Source organism: Athene noctua, chromosome 1 (genome assembly GCF_965140245.1).
Source record: "Athene noctua chromosome 1, bAthNoc1.hap1.1, whole genome shotgun sequence".
In the NCBI taxonomy this organism is placed as follows: domain Eukaryota; kingdom Metazoa; phylum Chordata; class Aves; order Strigiformes; family Strigidae; genus Athene; species Athene noctua.
Genome location: NC_134037.1, coordinates 27,858,069 through 27,876,264, shown reverse-complemented (window position 1 = coordinate 27,876,264; position 18,196 = coordinate 27,858,069). Strand labels below are relative to the sequence as shown.

Sequence of the window (18,196 nt, the reverse complement as noted above, 5' to 3'; positions counted from 1 at the left end):
GTGCTGGGGCTCTGCAAGAGCAGCAGGGTAGGAGGTAGGTCCGTCAGTACAGCCCTGGCAGCCCCGGCAGGAGCCGCCAGAGGTCGGTGGGACACCATTAGCATCGGAGCCACTTGCACTTGCTCGTGCAAGCTGCTGCGGTTACCTGCAGGTAATGACGAGGTCTGTGGCATTTCTGTTGTCCAAGCCTGGCTGTAAGGCAGCTGCTTGGCAGCTGCGTGGCGGACCTTAAGCACAGTGGCTTGCGTAGGGGTAGCAGGTCAAGCCCAGGAAGGCACCCACAGGCACCCTACTGCAGTCTGCAGTCCTAACCTGCAGGTGAAGGCAGCGCTCAGGCTGAAGAGGACATCCTTTTCTTTCTATCCTGCCTTATTTACAGCTTGATGGCTAATGCACGCTTTTTTTTTTTTTTTTTTTTTTTTTTTTCTTCTGAGAGGGACAGAGCACTTTCAGGCCCTGCAACTTTCAGCATGGCTCCTCTGTGGTTTACCTAAGGTCACAAAAAACATAGGACAGGAATTGGTCTTTGGTGTTGCATGAACTGTGTACCTGAAACACGATCTCTGCCATTGAGCTTGCTGGGGCTGAGCACGTGCTTGAAAGATGCTTAAGCTGAATGAGTCCCTTCTAAAACTATCTATGGGTTTGCAGTATTTGCTTGGAAGTGAATGTAGATATAATCAAAATAGATATATAGAACACTTTTCACTCTTTAAAGCAGTGTTTGGGCAAGTGTTAAAAAGAGTGTATCCAGTCTGAATTACAGGGGAGTTTTAAGTAGGCAAAAGTCTGGTATTTGCATGTTAGGGTTACTACTCTTGCAAAATAGATCTCATTACAGCTTGGCACCATGTATTGCAAATTTATCAGTAGAAAAACCAAAATAGCTGGTAGGGAAATACAGTAAGTACAGGGCTCAGGTTGGATATGGAAAAAACAAATACAGGTCCCTGTTGCAGGCTAGGTCTCCAGTTCCCATGATCATCTTTTTGTTTTACAGAAATAATTAACTCATCTTCACAGTGCGTAAAGGCTTCATCAACCCTACCTTAAAATTGGCTGTCCGCAGCTAGTTACTCTTTATTTTTCTGACCCTAATAGTATGAAATTACTTACACAAAGTGTCATTTATGCAGAAGAAACCTTGGAAGAGATTCAGCCCAAACCAGCATTATGGGTAAAGTAATATTTGAGTAGGGAAGTTGAGTCTGATTGTCATATGGATTACATGATTGAAGATGGGTTTCCCATATGTTTGAAAGCCTTAATTATCAAATTACTGGGTTTTCTGGGATGAGGAAAATCTTGCTGCACTTCTTCCCAATTATTCTGAAAGATCATGATTTAATGCCAGTGAAGAAGAATAAAACATTTAAAATCTCAAAAACTTTCCTACAACAAGAAAATTTTTTCTAGCCCAGATCTAACTGCAGCATTTCTCATATCACCTGACATAACTGGCAGAGGAAAGAATATCAAGTTTACGTGGTCCTTCAAAACTGCCAGCCGATGTTGATCATTACAAGGATTTGTTCAGCATCGATGCAGGACTCCAGAAGAAGGAGGATTGCCACACCCCAAAATATAGCTCCAATATATGTTCTGTCACTATGTGCTCAAGAGCTGTGTTGTGCCATCAGGTCTGCTCCAAGGCTTGCAAACTCATCTCATCTCTAGGGTCCTCTCTATGCCATACTGCCAGCACTTGGTGAGTTTCTGAGAAAGAATGAAACCAGAAAGAAAATAAGCTTTGTGTGAGCTAAGAAGAAGAGATAGGTGAGTTTCAGGGCATGGATCAATGTGAGAAGCTTGAATGGGCGAATTAGGCGGTGAACTGGGAGTGAGTGATCAGTACTGGGGGAAATCTGCCTCATGGGAGAGGTCTCAGTGACCCCCCCAGGGTTGGGTGTCTTGCTGAACACAGTTCCCCAGAGCCACCTTCTGTGAAATCAAGACCAGTGCATTTGATCCTAAACAGTACTAGTTTGTACACTTATTCAGCAGCTTATAAAGAAAACACGTTTCTTTTCCATCTCTATTGAAAAGACTGCAGTTCCTACTGAAATTCAGCATGTTATCACAATTATCTCCAATCTGCATAAGGAGCTTCAGCCCTCCTAAAGGCATTACTGGTGTGATTACTCAATATATTCAGATTAATGCATCTAAAGATATTTTTCGTAACTATCATAGCGAAATTAATACGGGCTTTGAGGGTGCATAGTATTTGGCTGAGTATACACAAAGGGCTCAGAGCAAACAAAGCAGATAGTATCTAAAGCTGAGCCCGAGTTTTGTTAACATCTTTAGTCTACTGAGGTAGATCACCATGTGGCCATGGCTGTGACGTTTGCATTACACCAACAAATCAAAGCATGCTGACTTCAAAGAAAAGGCTTTACTTTTTCCTGAAAGAGTGCAGTAATGGTTGTGCATGGATTAGAAAGAATGGTTATAATTGCCTTAAGGCCTATTTTGCTGATACAAGAACTTTCCCTATTGCTGATTCTGAATCACGCACGTGGAGCAAATAATAACAGTTATTCTTGTTTATTGGGCTGAGAACAAATCTCTTGAAATGTTTGTGCTTTTTTTCCCCTAAAAATGTTAAAACATTACTACATGCCCTTCTACTGCTGCATGGATTGATAGTATTGTTCTTAGTCACACAGACCAGTTGATTATGGAACAAATTAAATGTCTTTTCCCCAAGATTCACTCATACCTAAAAGGATACATCTTGAGAGGCTTAAGATATTGCCAAAATATCTACTACCTCTTTTAACTGAGAAGATAATTCATAACTTGATTGCAAGGGCTTCAGTCAATATCAGAATATTTTATAGTAATTAATTTCTGTACCATTGGAAAGGAAATGAGCAGAAAGACAACTTTTCAAGATACAAGGGAAATGATGCTAAGAATATCTAAAAATTTAAAAACATTAAAGTTTGATTTTAGAAAATGCATCATGATTTGCAACTAATCCTGGTTTAAGACTTTGTTGTGAGCAAATGGAAAATGAGAATCACCAAGTTCCAAGACTGGCCTGTATACTGCATAATAGCCAAGTATGCTATCAGTCCTCTGATCTTGAAGACCAAGTAACTAAAGGTTTCATGGTTTTTGCCCTAATATACAACTAAAGTTTCAGAACTGTGGGAGATGTTTGATTGCGTCAGCGTTAGTACATTGAGATGTGGAGGCATGCCCCACAGGATGTTTATCTCTATACTGCACAGCTCAAAATATGTTCAGCGTTTTCTGGAAATTAGAAATTAGTTTTGTATTTTCAGTGGGGATATTTCCCCGTTATTGTTTGTGTGGTTTTTTCAACAGTGAACTGTATAAGGAGGTTTAAAACACATTTGTAGAGACTGAATGAGACTTAGATTTGTTTTACAGTGTGCTAGCAATTTTTAAAGATATGGTATGAATATTAGAATAATTTTTTTATTTTCTACAGATCATGATATTGTATTCATTCTGGAGAAGAATTGTCCCCTTTATAAAAGAAAACCTAACCGAAAAATAACAAAGGAAAAAAATATGTTTTCTCTGAAAAATGTTGGCTTTTTAGAACATCTTCAAATTATAACAGTGTATAAAAGTCTGGGCATGAGCTGTTAGAAAAGGGAACACTGTGTAGATCAGGTTCACTACTATGTATATGTTTTGGACTATGGGAGACTTGTTTTAGAAATACGCCTGTTCTATCTACAAAAACTAATTGTTACAAGTTCTTAAAACTCATGAAGCCCAGTGGGGAATATATTCTTTCTGTAAAAATCATTACAGCTGATCCTGTTAAGGCAGAGCTTAAAAAAAAAGTTAAGAATAATTGTCAGCATAAGGAATTTTATTATTGGGTTGAACTGGTAAATTAAAATATATTGAGATGTGTTAAGACAATGATAGATGTCATCTTACATATTAAATATGTTATACTGAGTTGTATATTTGAGGCAGTAGGAATCTACACGTGAGGAAAAAAAATGTATAGTGTAGTAAGGAGAAGTTCCTAAAATATGCATTAAAATAAGGCTTTGTTCTTAATTTTTCACAGCATGGCCCTGTTTTTCATAAGGAAAGCTGGTTACCTTGTTGCCGTTGCAAGGGCTTCCCTTTATGTCCCTCTCCTTCACTCTCATTTCAGATGTGTGATTGTCTCTCATTCCCTATTCTGTTTTTTCATTTTTATCTTGTAACTTTCTGTAGCTCCACTAGCACAGCCATGCTTTTTTGTTCAAAATGACAAGTGTTATTTTGCAGCAGTTGTTTCAATAGCCCATCTGAGCCTGGAGGCAATCAATAAATCTACCAAATTAAAGATTACACAAAGTACAGCTAAGAAAAAATCTTCCTTTTCTCTGACTTCCACTTCCCCCAATATCCTTCCCTTCCCATGCAGTAACCTGCATGCCTTTTATCTCTCCCATTGGATTAAATTCTTCTGGGATATGGAGGTTTGGCTTCATATTATTCCTGAGCTTGACTGGCAAGAAGTGGAGGTAAACTCTTCCAGTGTATGGTATAACCCACAGGTTAGAAGATACCTTCCTGCGAGACAGAAGATCAAAGTTCACATCTCTCAGCAAATGCATCAGGGAATGTGAGCCAGTATTCTTGAAAGCCATGGCAAGTCTTTACAGAAGCAGCAACCTAACTCCAAGAAATAGAACATGACTGTGAATCTCCATCAGCTGGTCTCCGTCCCTCTGCCCACAGTTAAGCACTGAAATTCTAAGAAAGTGGAACTAAAGTGCTAGCTTTTCCTTGGTATTTTCTGCTGGTTATTTGAGGCCATAGACTAATATAATCACAGAGTAGTTTGGGTTGGAAGGGACCTTTGAAGATCATCCAGTCCAACTCCGCTGCCATGGGACATCTTTCACTAGACCAGGTTGCTCAAAGCCCCATCCATCCTGACCTTTAACACTTCCAGGGATGGGGCATCCACAACTTCTCTGGACAACCTTTTCTAGCGTCTCATCGCCCTCATCATAAAAAATATGATGTCCAATCTAAACCCATCCCCTTCTTCAAGCATGCTGGCTTATGCTCGGGCACCCAGCTTTGAGGTGGGGAACCCAGTGCTTCAACCTACACTTACCTGGGATGATTATTACCTGCTGTGGATCTACTGTCTTCACCTTCACCTCCTTTTCCTCCCTTGTACCTGTGCATTTGGAGGGTTTAGGCTTGTTACCCTGGTTTCCAGAGGCCAGGTAGCTTCCCTGGGCTGAGCTTCCATGGCTGGGCAGAGGCAGGGAGTGAGGCACAGAGAGGAGGGGTCATTTAAAGAGCACCCGAGCACAGGCTCCGGTCTCTTTTGCTTGCTGTGACAGCAAAGCGTCACACTGGAAACACAAGCTGGGACTTACCAAGTGGCCTCTAATTTTTCTCTCTTTTTTTACCACACTTCCTCTCTTTTTGTCTTCTCATTTTCCAAGAAAGAGGCATTTTCACTGACAGCTTCCTGGACAGCTCTGGGACAACATCTTCTGAGGAAGGTAAGGGGTTTTCAACTCCTCACTTTGATAGTGCTTAGAAGATAACATTTTAAAGGGGGTGGGGGGGAGGTTGATTGTTCGAATCCTTTGTTTTGGGACCCTGAGTGTCCTTTGGCATGAGCTGTCCTTAAGCTAAATAAATTAGGTGAAAGCAAACGACTATAGAAAACCAAATCATCCAGGGTTTTCAAAGTTTAGTAACTTGGATTTATTATAGGATAGTTTAACTTGTTTCACTGGTTTTGCATATCCTGTCACTTACATGCTTATACACTAAACTAGCTGGTGACATTTCTGCTGATGGAAAAGTATTTTTCAGGAAAAAACTTTTGGAACAGAAAGCTTAAAATGTCACATATTTAAATTAGCTTTGCAATGACACAGTGAGACAATAAACAGTGCTGTATGTATTAAAATTTTTAAGTTACACGTCTCTAAAAATACTTAGAAACACAAATATGACTGCGAAAATAATATGTCCTTGCCAGCTATAAAGTTGTGACTATTAATATGCAAAGCTGTAACTATGTGGATAACATACAGACATCCAGAAGTTTTGTTTTGCTTTTATTCTGTGCCAACGAATATACATGACACTTGCAATTTCATAGCTTTTTCGCAACAAAAGTTGTGTTAAACAACCGGGGGTACTAAAACACCAGCTATACCTTCGACTGAACCTGTCTTAAAATGGCAAGCTGCTGGGAGGTTGCTATTCTGGGAGGTGACTCTGATAGGTCTCAACAGATGCAGCTCCTGGAATGCAGCCGGAGCAGGGGGAGCTGGGCAGCAGCTGACCCCTGCGCTGGCACACTGACATTTCAGGGATCACAGCTCACGTCAGCGCAGGCTGACACTGACACTTTGGGCACACATGGCCTTTTCCCTCGCCTAGCTCTGCACATGGTCGTCACCCAGCAGCAGCAGCAGCAAAAAAATCCTGGTGCTCACAGGCAGCAACCATTCTTCCTATAATTAAATTACCATTTTGTTACGTGTTGTGTGCTTAAACAAAAATTGATGTGCTGTGATTCTAGATTGAAATATTACTGAAGTATTTTTATTATCTAAAATATTCCCAGTTGTTTATCATTAAGTAGCATTTCTCATTGTTCTGGTTTTATGAGCGCAAGGATCACAAAGAAAATAGCATGTATCAATTATTTTAAAATCAATGGATATACTGGAGATAAATGCTATATTTAATCCATTTGAATGCTGATCTCAGCAATTCTGTTTTAACTGCGAAATTGAAGATCAGTGCTTTCCTTCAAGGTATATTTGTGTATACATATATTTGTTTGAAATAGCTCCTTTGAAAACTACTTAGGGACCGTCTCACATTGCATTTGACAAAAACATGGCTCTTCACTTCATCAAGAGCTGGAACTTGCCTAGAGTTGATACATATAATTCAAATACTTGTTTTAACATAACTGTATGGGAGTGATTCTTACCTTCACACATGAAGAACTTGTTTAAAATAACATGTCCTTCTTGAGTTTGCATGACATTTTTTTTGAATAAGTTAGACATCTCTTCTCCCTAAATCTCCACAAAATCCTAAAAGTAGGATTATAAATTTCAAATTACTGATATTGAAAAGCAAGCAAAATGTGCTATGAGTAGAAAATATTTGCAAATTTAGATCCTAAATCTAAAATCAATGTGACATCGTACTAAAATTCACTTTCTCTTTATATCTTATCTTGCTTTTTTTCTTTAAGAATTTCTCTCAGTATTTCCAGGTCAAAAACTGAACTCACCTATAAGTCTGTACTAGCCCTGGAGTAAGGATGAACAAAGTTGGGGCCCCATCTCTTTCCTGTGCTAACTCAGACTAATGAATTCAGGTCTAGAACCTGGCTGATTTAAAAATATGTTTACAAAATTTTACACTTTGACAAACTCATTTAGAGAATGTAACTCTTTGAATGGGGTGATAGTAGGTGAAAAAAACCACCTACTTGTAGGTGTATTCTTCACAATTTGAGTATTGATTGTTATTAATAAGCAGCTACACTAAAATCTAGGACAGTATAATATTTCTTAGAAAGATAGATTATCCTGTGTGTTTTGGTTTTGTGGCATTTATATGTATTGTCAAAGGTTAGATTTGTTGCATAATCAGATGGCTGATAAATTTCACAACTGCAGTGTATCTCTAAACATTTAATTTTATTTTTAGCAAAATCTTGGCTGTAGTATTTCATTGCAGTCATGGCCCCTAAGAAGAAGAATGTGAAAAAGAACAAAGCAGATATCAATGAAATGACTATCATTGTGGAAGATGGCCCCCTCAGTAAACTAAATGGCTTGAATGGACTCTTAGAGGGAGGAAATGGTTTCAGCTGCATCTCGTCTGAAGTTTCCGACCCATCATATAGCCCAAATCTCTTGGAAGGTCTAAGCCGAATGAGACAAGAAAATTTTCTTTGTGACTTGACTATCAGTACCAAAACCAAATCCTTCAGTGTTCATAAGGTGGTGATGGCTTCAAGCAGTGACTACTTTCACAACATCTTAAAGAAAGATCCATCCACTCAAAGAGTAGACCTCAATGATGTATCCCCATTGGGTCTAGCTACTGTTATCACCTATGCTTACACTGGAAAACTTACTCTCTCACTTTATACAATAGGTAGTATTATTTCCACAGCAATTTATCTACAGATTCACACCCTTGTAAAGATGTGCTGTGATTTTCTAATCCAAGAAATAAGTGTTGAGAATTGTATGTATGTTGCCAATATTGCAGAAACATACGGACTAAAAACAACCAAGGAAGCAGCACACAAATTTATCAGAGACAACTTCATTGAATTTTCAGAAACAGATCAGTTTTTAAAACTTACTTTTGATCAGATTAATGAACTTCTTGCAGATGACGACTTGCAGTTACCTTCTGAAATTGTTGCATTCCAGATTGCAATAAAATGGCTGGAATTTGACCAAAAAAGAGTAAAGTTTGCTGCTGATCTCTTAGGTAACATCCGTTTTGGTACCATCTCAGCCCAAGACCTTGTCAATTATGTTCAAACTGTGCCGAGGATGATGCAAGATGCAGATTGCCATAAGCTCCTAGTGGATGCCATGAACTATCATTTGCTCCCCTATCACCAGAATACACTTCAGTCCAGAAGAACAAGGATCCGTGGAGGTTTCAGAGTCTTAGTTACTGTTGGGGGACGCCCTGCTCTAACAGAAAAGTCTCTTAGCAGAGATATCTTATATAGAGATCCTGAAAACGGATGGAAGAAGCTGAGTGAAATGCCTGCTAAAAGTTTCAATCAGTGTGTTACAGTGATGGATGGATTTCTGTATGTGGCCGGTGGGGAAGACCAGAATGATGCCAGGAACCAAGCCAAGCATGCAGTCAGCAACTTCTGCAGGTAACTTGTTATTTATTTAAAAGGGACGGAGAGATCTATTCCACACAATGCCGGTAGATAGACCAAGCTGGTTTGTGATGTGCAGCATGAACTGCTCAGATAAATAGAAAGAGGATAGGGCGGGGGAGGTGTGGATGCTATTCTATTTTAAAGTTTGAATGAACAGAAATATGCAACTAAAGTTATGCAAAAACTTCACCATGGTTACACATGCACAATGAGAAGTGAGGAGAACCGAGAAAACTTACTCCACATGGAGGAAATAAATAGGACCATAAATAGGAAGTTCTGGGATGTTGTAAGATACCACTAAAATGTACTGAATCAGACAAGGTGAGACTTTTTAAATTTCAAGAGTTTCTGATGCCTTACAGAAAGTTCTGAAAAACACCTTTCAGATATTATAATATTGACTTTCTATGCACCATCCACCATATTTTCAACGGCTTTTATACTGCATTTCATATCCTTTAGCTTTTTTATTTATCAAGAGTTTAGAAACAATGTCACTATCTCTTGAAGGCTGTATTTCTCTTCTACAGTGTACATCAAACAATACCTCACTTCTGAAACATTACATTTCCTATCTATAATCATCCAAGACTGCACTGATGATAGCACGGTCAGAAGAGTGCATAGGTTAACATGCAATAGCCAAATAGGTGGTACTAGTTTTTAAATAGTTCAGCCTAAAAGCCGGCAGCACACGATACCGTGAAGCAAAGGCTGGAGGTGAGACAACTTGACTAACAGACTATAGGCATGCAATGACACTACACAGCCACAGTCGTACCAGTGTTTCCTTTTCTGGTCCCTGAAGGACATCAACCAACATACAAAGTTAATGAATGAGGAACCTTCTTTAGATCAATTTTATTGTGTCATTCACTTTGTCATAAAAATATATCACAAAAAGGAGATTATGCTGTTGCTCTCCTCACCTTCTGCTTTTAAGCTATGCCTCACGTTCTCACAAGGAGCTGTGTGCTTGGTGCACACCTTGGTTGTGGGGAGGAGGTGGGGGAATCCTTGTAGTCCACAGCTGAATGTGTTCTGGTCCCTGTTCTGCCATTAACCTCAAGTCACACCAGTATGTCTGTGGACTTGCATTCAGACCTGCAGATGACAATGCTGAATGAGAGCTAACAAATAATACTTGATTTCCTTTTACTTTTACCAATCTTTTACTGGCGTGATTGTCTGGTCATTTCAGCATATAACAAGAAGAAATGTATAGGCCCACTAATGTACCTCACTTGGCTCTTTCAGGAGTCATAATTTGCTATTTCCTATTTCAAATTTTCTCATTTAGATGTCAAAGACAGAGACTGTTATTTCAGGTAGGAATGGTGTTAGAAAACAAAGATGTTCGTTCCACATAAAACTTACTCCATATGAGTGGCAGGGAAAGAATACTTACCATTTAGAAAGTACTAAAAAGATGCAAGTATAAATCACCTCCTAGTGATTTTTTTACTCAAAGAGTTTTTTTAAAACTCTTTGAGTAAATTTTGACATCTTTGCTGTAGGCATAAATTGCAAAAAAACTTCTAAAATTTCTACTGTATGTTGAAAATGTCTCTTCCCAATATTCTAATGAGGTTATTGTACAAAATCAAATTATAGAAGAGTCAGATTTACTTCACTGAAATAATACCAGATTTGAATGATATAAACAGATTTTTCTCCAATCAAAAATTAAATTTTAAAAAAATTTAACCAGGAATACCACTGGCTTCTAATGCCACTGACTTCTAATGGACTAAATAACTAACTAAAATTGTAGCAGCTTTGCACCTGCAGCAGTAGTGGGACAGAGACAGGACTATAGAATTTAGCAGAGCAGTATGTGAGACAGTTACCCTCTTTTTTTAATGCTTTCAGATATGATCCTCGTTTCAACACCTGGATTCACCTGGCAAACATGAATCAGCGGCGCACCCATTTTAGCCTAAATGTGTTCAATGGCCTTCTTTTTGCAGTGGGTGGGCGCAACTCTGAGGGGTGCCTCTCCTCGGTTGAATGCTATGTGCCTGCAACTAATCAGTGGCAGATGAAGGCACCCCTGGAGGTGCCCAGGTGCTGTCACGCCAGTGCAGTGGTGGATGGTCGGATCCTGGTGACAGGAGGTTACATTAATAATGCTTACTCTCGCTCAGTGTGCATGTACGACCCCAGCAAAGATAGCTGGCAGGATAAGTCCAGCCTCAGCACCCCAAGGGGGTGGCACTGTGCAGTGTCGCTTCTGGAGAGGGTCTATGTCATGGGTGGGTCTCAGCTGGGGGGGCGAGCCGAAAGGGTCGATGTTCTCCCTGTGGAGTGTTACAGTCCTTACATGGGGCAATGGAGTTATGTGGCGCCGCTTCAAACCGGAGTTAGTACAGCTGGTGCCTCCACCCTTAATGGGAAAATTTACTTAGTGGGTGGCTGGAACGAAATAGAGAAAAAATATAAGAAGTGCATTCAATGCTATAACCCAGATCTCAATGAATGGACAGAGGAAGATGAGCTGCCTGAGGCCACTGTGGGCGTATCCTGTTGTACGATATCCATGCCCAACACCAAGACAAGGGAGTCCAGGGCCAGCTCAGTTTCTTCGGTCCCAGTCAGTATTTAAATACGGGTCTGACCAGCAATAAGTAAAAATGTTTACCAGCACAGAAGTATAATTAACCCTTTAAGTAGCATTTTTGTGCATATATGGAAAAAATCATTGGGTTTGCAACGGTTTTAACAGTGCAAATTGTCAGTTTTCATGATCTTTAATACAGGTGGCATGAAGCAGCATATTAGGGATAAGATTAATTTTCTTAGCAGGAAGAGAGAGTTAACCTATAACTGCAGAATTTCATTCTCTTCCTGGCTTTGCCACTGACCTACTGTACTATCTGTGGCAAATCATTTAATTTATTTGTGCCTTGGTTTCCTTACCTGTAAAATAGAGATAAACTTTCTTCAGAAGATTGTTGGGAGGCTTTTTAAATACTGAGTTTTAAATGATTTCAGAGCCCAAAATGAAAGTCAAATATGTCTAGTAATAAATCTCAACATATATCAGAAATATGCCATGTCATCTTAACATTGATCAGTTTTGTTCTGTTCTAAGCATTTTCTATTTTGACAAACAGAAGAAAAAAAAAACCCACACAACCAAAAATATGGTATATAACATGTGCATACGTTCCTTTTGGGGCAGTGGTATTCACAAAAAATTTCTCAAAATGTTTTCTTCTTCAGAAGTTAGAAAGACATCCCTATCTTCTGCCATGAAACCCTTTAATTCTCATACCTAATGCTGTGACATGGCTTTCAAGACCTGAATCCACAAAATACCTTAGCTCCTGTAAGTGCCACCTTGGATGACAGATTGCTTTCCTGACCCCCATGTGTACACCAAGGAGCACACCACTGCCCTGTCCTCCTCCTCATGACAGGGAGACTCTCCTGTTATTCCAGGGGGAAGGCATGAAGGCTAGTTAGCATGTCTCCTCCTGTTCCTACTCTTCCCATCTGTGTAGGAATGTACTTCTGTGTTATCTTCTCATCTGAGAAGGTCCTCACCAATACAAAGAACTAGGAGCAGCTACAGCAGGGGCAAAACCTGGAAGATGAGTTCATGCCAGGAGACACCAAGAACTAATGGTGTCTGAGGATGGAGAAGATGCACAGAACATGTCTCTTACTCAGTATTACTCTGGCAAATAACCAGTAGAGTGAGGAACAAAGATGGAATAAAGACTGCAGAATCTGCCTTGAAGAGTAGGATATATGTGTCAAAAACAGTGAACCTTAGGAAAACTGGATGAAATCAATGAGACTTCCCTTAATAGGAACAAAGAGATACCTTAATACCTTTCTTACCAGGTGTAAGCACAACATGACCCAAAGTAACTTTCTCCTGGGCAAACCCTTATGGATCTCCTTTTGAAGCCTTCATTAAAGCCCTGTTTATGGAGCTTTTATTCGCATTTTTCAAAGGCTAGACTAATGCTGTGCCTGTTGAAGTCAGTGAATTTTCCCCAGTGAATAGAGTGAAGTCTTTGCTCAACCTAGATTACCTTCCAAGAGCTTTTCTTCCTAATTACAGCATGCAGTGGGGGAATTAAGCATGAAGCCTAATCCTATACCCTTAGTCAAAGGGATATGCAGCCCATAAGGTCCCCTGAGAATCTGATACCAAAGGACTGCTGTCAGCACAAAATTCTACATCATTCTGTTTGGGAAGGAAAGAAACAATACAAGGAACTAAAATGATTTAGTATAACCAAAGGGGCAGAAGTTGATTCATCTTAAACAATTCATAGAGGCTTCTCATGCAGTTTCCTCGGATTATCATTGACACCTCCAGGCTCTGGTGCCAATGAGAAGGCATGCTCTTAGCAATGTTTATAAGGCAGCCAAATTTTTATCTCGTGCAAAAGGGGAATGCTATAAAGTTGTCTGGAATGCAGAGGTTGTTGAGGCAAGCATTTTCAGGACTCATGCTCTGCTCTTTGTAGCTTTGTTGCAGCTACATATTGAGCATCCGCATGAGCGTGACACAGTATGAGCGATTAAGTGATTACTCTGTCGGTTGGGATTAAACTCCATGGTACTCAGTCCTGTTTTCCAGTTCTAACTTTGTGTCTGCATCTTGACGGCACAATTTAAAATCCCAAATTCTATTTTTGAATGCTTCATGTTATTAGAATATACTGCAATGCAATGACTTTTGGTCAGAGTAGCACTGTCATACAGTTCTGATTAATTATCATACAGTTATCTTTTATCATGATTAATTTAAATTAATAATAATTCAAATCCACAATACAGAACAAAACATGAAATTGTGTAACAGAGTATGGTTACTTTGGTTTAAATATGAAAATGCTGTTCTTGCCCATTCCAGTCACCAAAAACGTCTTGTGGATGACAGCAAAATTTCTCTTTTCCCAAAATCATGATGATGTGTTCCATATGAAAATCTTTAGGAATCTCTTTGAAAAATCCATCTGCTCCCATATTTTTTTGTAAAATTTTAATACTATTAGATGAAATTGCCTATCCATCCTGTCCAGTGGAGACAAACATACACGTATCCAATAATAATTGTATACATACTCCAGTTATTTAGTGTTACTTAGGTACCCATAAGATGGTATTTAGGAATTGAAGAAACCATTATTTTGGCCTCAGACAGACATTGGGTGAAATTGTCATACACAAGTGTGTCCTTTTCCTTTTAGGAATGCAGTTCCAAAATGAGTAGTCAGACATTGCTGCACGCTTTCCTTTTGTGAGCCAACACTTCCTATATGTTAACAACCATCTTCTGTTTTCAAGTAGAAAGTTATTTGTGAATGATGGGCTAAGTGCAATGAAACTACTATCTTTCTACTTAAAGGGTTAAAAACTTTGGGGGCCAAATCCTTTTCATCTTACTCACAAAAAGGTTCCATTGACTTCAGTGGGACTACTGAATAAGATGTACAGGATTTTGAACTCTTGGCCAAATTCTGGCAGAACAGTAGATATAGATGCCTGCCAAAACTGTCATATCCAGAAGGAAGACTGCTTCTCAGCCTCCACTGCCCTTGGCCACAACAAATCCATACGGACATGTCCTAGGACAGGAGCCAAGTACCACTGGCCATGTGTTCCTTACACAGCACAAATTAGGTATGTACTTCAGGCCAAAAGTCTTAGGTAGGTTAACAAATGGTATTGTTATCAGTATAGGACTTCAGGGTGGCTTTATATTATTTTTTCCAAACATCTGTTTAGGCTTCAGCTGCAGATTGAGCCAGGATTTGGCCCTTAATATGTGACAATATCAGCTGGACTTAATATTATTTTGATCATAACAATGTACTCAAGCTATTTATGACATTTGTATGTACAATCTTGTTTTGTTAGAACTTGAAAAATGGTTTGTATGTTGTGTTTTACAGAACAGTGTTCTTTCATTGCCCAGCATCGTATTTTCAATCTCCAGATGTTTAATAACAACATCTCTTTTGAACTTGAAATACTGTATATCCCCAAAAGAAATTTTAAAATGCAGTTTAGGAAGTACTGTATATGGCAATATTAAATAGAGCAGAGGGCTTCTAACTCTAGATGCAGATTGTTAAAACACTACACGGATCTTCTTTAATGCTATACTAATAGTAAAAAAAAAAAAAAAAAGCCAAAAAAACCCAAAAAAACCGCTGTTACCTTCAAAATTCATTTTATAGTCAACAACATCTGTGCTTCCAAGGAATTCAAATCTAAAACCAAGTTTTCTCCAGTCTGTGAGTGAAACAATTTGATAATGTTTTGTTTTCTTGTTTATTCATGCTTGTGTAGGTGCATGGTCGAGTGTGTTACAAGGCTGTGAGGGAGGAACTTACTGTTGGAAAGTTGTGCTGAAAGGAAGATGTTGTACTTAGTTCTTAATCAAGATGAGATCATGATTATTTAATATCTTCCTGAGGTTAACCCACAAGATCATCTGTGGATCAGTCAAGAGTCCAGTAAGCTTAAGTGACAACTTCTAGCTGGTCAAAAAGGGAAGCAGTCAAAATTAGCAACAACCAAAGCTAATGAAGTGCTGAAAAGTGATTTGTGTTGAGATTTTTAAATGGCGGTTCTTGCAGGAAAAAGTACATGATTAATTAAATGACTGGATAACACCATACTTTATATTATCCTGAAACCTAGATTGATTAGTTGATCTTACAGTTTTATCTCTTTCCAAACTCATGATGGGTTTAGGTGCTGTTTTTCCCTAGTAGCAGCTGGGTTTGGTAATTCTAGTTGCAAATCCAACAGTCACACAAATATAAGTATGAGCATGCGTACCTTCTAGAATTCAATGGGACCTCTATATACAGTTATTCTCATGGGTTTATATTTGCAAAATTGAAATACAAGAACTAAATCCATGGGCAGACAAACATCAGTCTAATGAAAGCCGACATGAAGGTATTAGCTTGATCCTCAATATCACCATTCAACTACCCACTTACTATGCAGGCACATACCAAGAAGATGCACAGATGTCAACAATACATAAAAACTCATCTGTGGATCTAATTTTTAAAAATCTCATCGCTGGTGGTCACAATAAAGAAAAGGACACATTCTGAAATGCCTGATGGAAAAAAAGAGTGAAAAAATGAGTTGCTGGTTCTCATTTGCAAGTGTGACACTGTTCAGAGCTCTGTTCCCAGAAGTTCCCTAAAGAATAAAGGAAAATACATGCAATTCTATATAGCTTGTGTGAGAGATTCAGTAAATACCAGATGAGTTTTGCCATGCAAAAGACTAGTATGAGTTCATTTTTGTCTCAGTGAAAATTAAATTTTCAATAAAAATATAAGCAATTAGTAAACTTATGAGGAGTACATAGTCGATTTCTGTCGGTAAGAATGGGAACATACACATTTAGATAACACTGGATGTTACACTAGTTGCTGCCTTGGCAGTTTTTTTGTCAACATGAAAAGTTAAAAATATTTACTTATTTGTATAAAGCATTTCCCTGGCTTATATGTGTTAGACATATTGCTTATACAGATAGGTTTTCTAATTATAGGATGGACTGTGATAACACAAGGGAACATATTTCAACAGAAAAACTCTGTAAGTGTAATGTGAGAATGTTACTACTTAAAAATTAAAATTTGTAGTGCAGCAGTTGTCATTAAGAGGAATAACAGCATGTTGGTATTTTTCGTTGTATGCTTTAAATAAAACTGTCAACACACAACGCAAACCAATTATTCTTATTGTAAAATCAGTTGGAAACTGCGAGACTCTCTGACAAACGCCTGGTTGCAGTTGAAATATGCTTTGTTTTCTGAGCCCCGTGCTGATCCTTGCTTTCATATCAGCCAACTGGAATGTTTGTTACACCCAGGCTGTCAAATCACCTTCACAATAAGCTATACAGTATGACACTGGAGCCACTTTTATCTTTTTCATTTTATTACAAGGACAACAACTTGCTTTTTAACAATGAATTTCACAGTCATTTGTTGTAGTCAAAATGCCTAACAAGAAATGATGATAAATCAGATGTCTGATTAGCAATTGAATATGTTTTCATTTGAATTGTATGAGTAACAGTATTGGAAATAAAATAATCTACATTTCAAGGAAAAAAATTAGTTCAAATTCTGAAGAGCAATTAAGTTGTGCCACAAATTAGAGAGTCTGAGATGCCAAAAAGTGTTCCCTGTGTTTTGACACCAAGGCCTTTGTTCAAAGCATGATTTGGCATTTGGTAGATGTTATAACCTGAAGGGCTACCCAGCCTGCGGCTATGCAGAGATCATGACTGTGGGTTCCTAGGATTCCATAGTACACAAGGACATAAAGGATTTATCCTCTAAACTTCTCTATTACAGATTAACACAAATACCACAAAAATCACTGCTAGCAAGTACACAACCACAAAAATCACCACTAGCAAATATACCTATGGTTAATTAAGCTAATATGAAGATTAATAAACTGAATGTGAATGAATATATATCAAGTTATTACAAATTCTTTTCAGCAATCAGTAATACAGTATCAATCAATGGTATGGTGTTAATCAGTAATAGCATCAAGCACTACAGTACTACAACCAATGACAGCAACAAACAAGTAGGTTTATACTATTACAGATTATTACAACTTATCATTAGTGAAGCAAACTTAATGACAATATAACAGCAGATACACTTACTATATATAGTATTTACATGAAGCGAATTAGACAGATTCCAGAAGGAGATAAACCATCTCAAAAGGAACAAACCAATCTGGAGGGGACACCCAACCATCCCCAAAAGAGGGGAGGACAGTCCCAAGCAGTAAGATAACAGAGTCTCCCTTCAAAGCGGATCCCTTACAGGGTGTCTGGAGTCAGCCAGAGTCCCCAGTGAGAGTCCAAGAGCTCGTGGAAAGTTCATGTGGGATTCAACCAGGAAGTTCTCAGAGATTCCATTTTGGATAAAAATTAAGTCCTTTTCATAACAGAGAGACAAGAGGGTGTAGGACATCTTACTTTGAGCAGCCAATAGATGCTGTCAATTTCTATTTTTCAGCCAAGAGATGATTGTTTTCTGTTCTTTCAGAGCAATTTTATTTTTCTGTGCTGTTTTCCACCTCCTCAGATGATATGTTGCCATTACAGTCCCTTGGTTTTGAGCTTATTGGTAGTGCCTTGGGGATGTCTCTGGTTTCTAGGTCCCTAGCTGTGCTTTTCAAGGGTGCTTGTGGTTCCCAGGCCTAGTCCCTAGGCTCACAGTCCCTGTCTGTATTTTTTATCAGACA

The 18,196-nt window shown here is 38.7% G+C and overlaps 1 protein-coding gene across 1 annotated transcript; it reads left to right on the top strand.

Annotated features, from left to right (window-relative positions):
- Nucleotides 1-5,353: 5,353 nt before the first annotated feature.
- KLHL31 (kelch like family member 31) lies at nt 5,354-16,266 on the top strand. Its single transcript, XM_074895762.1, has 3 exons — nt 5,354-5,513; nt 7,702-8,905; nt 10,790-16,266. The coding sequence occupies exons 2-3, from the start codon at nt 7,734-7,736 to the stop codon at nt 11,520-11,522; spliced, it is 1,905 nt and encodes a 634-aa protein (XP_074751863.1). The 5' UTR covers nt 5,354-5,513; nt 7,702-7,733; the 3' UTR covers nt 11,523-16,266.
- Nucleotides 16,267-18,196: the final 1,930 nt, after the last annotated feature.

What these genes read in the sequence shown, in the direction of transcription:
- KLHL31 (XM_074895762.1), top strand. Translation starts at nt 7,734, where the DNA reads ATGGCCCCTAAGAAGAAGAATGTGAAAAAGAACAAAGCAGATATCAAT. An exon ending in GCAGTCAGCAACTTCTGCAG is followed by an intron (nt 8,906 to 10,789) that starts GTAACTTGTTAT and finishes TAATGCTTTCAG; the next exon opens with ATATGATCCTCGTTTCAACA.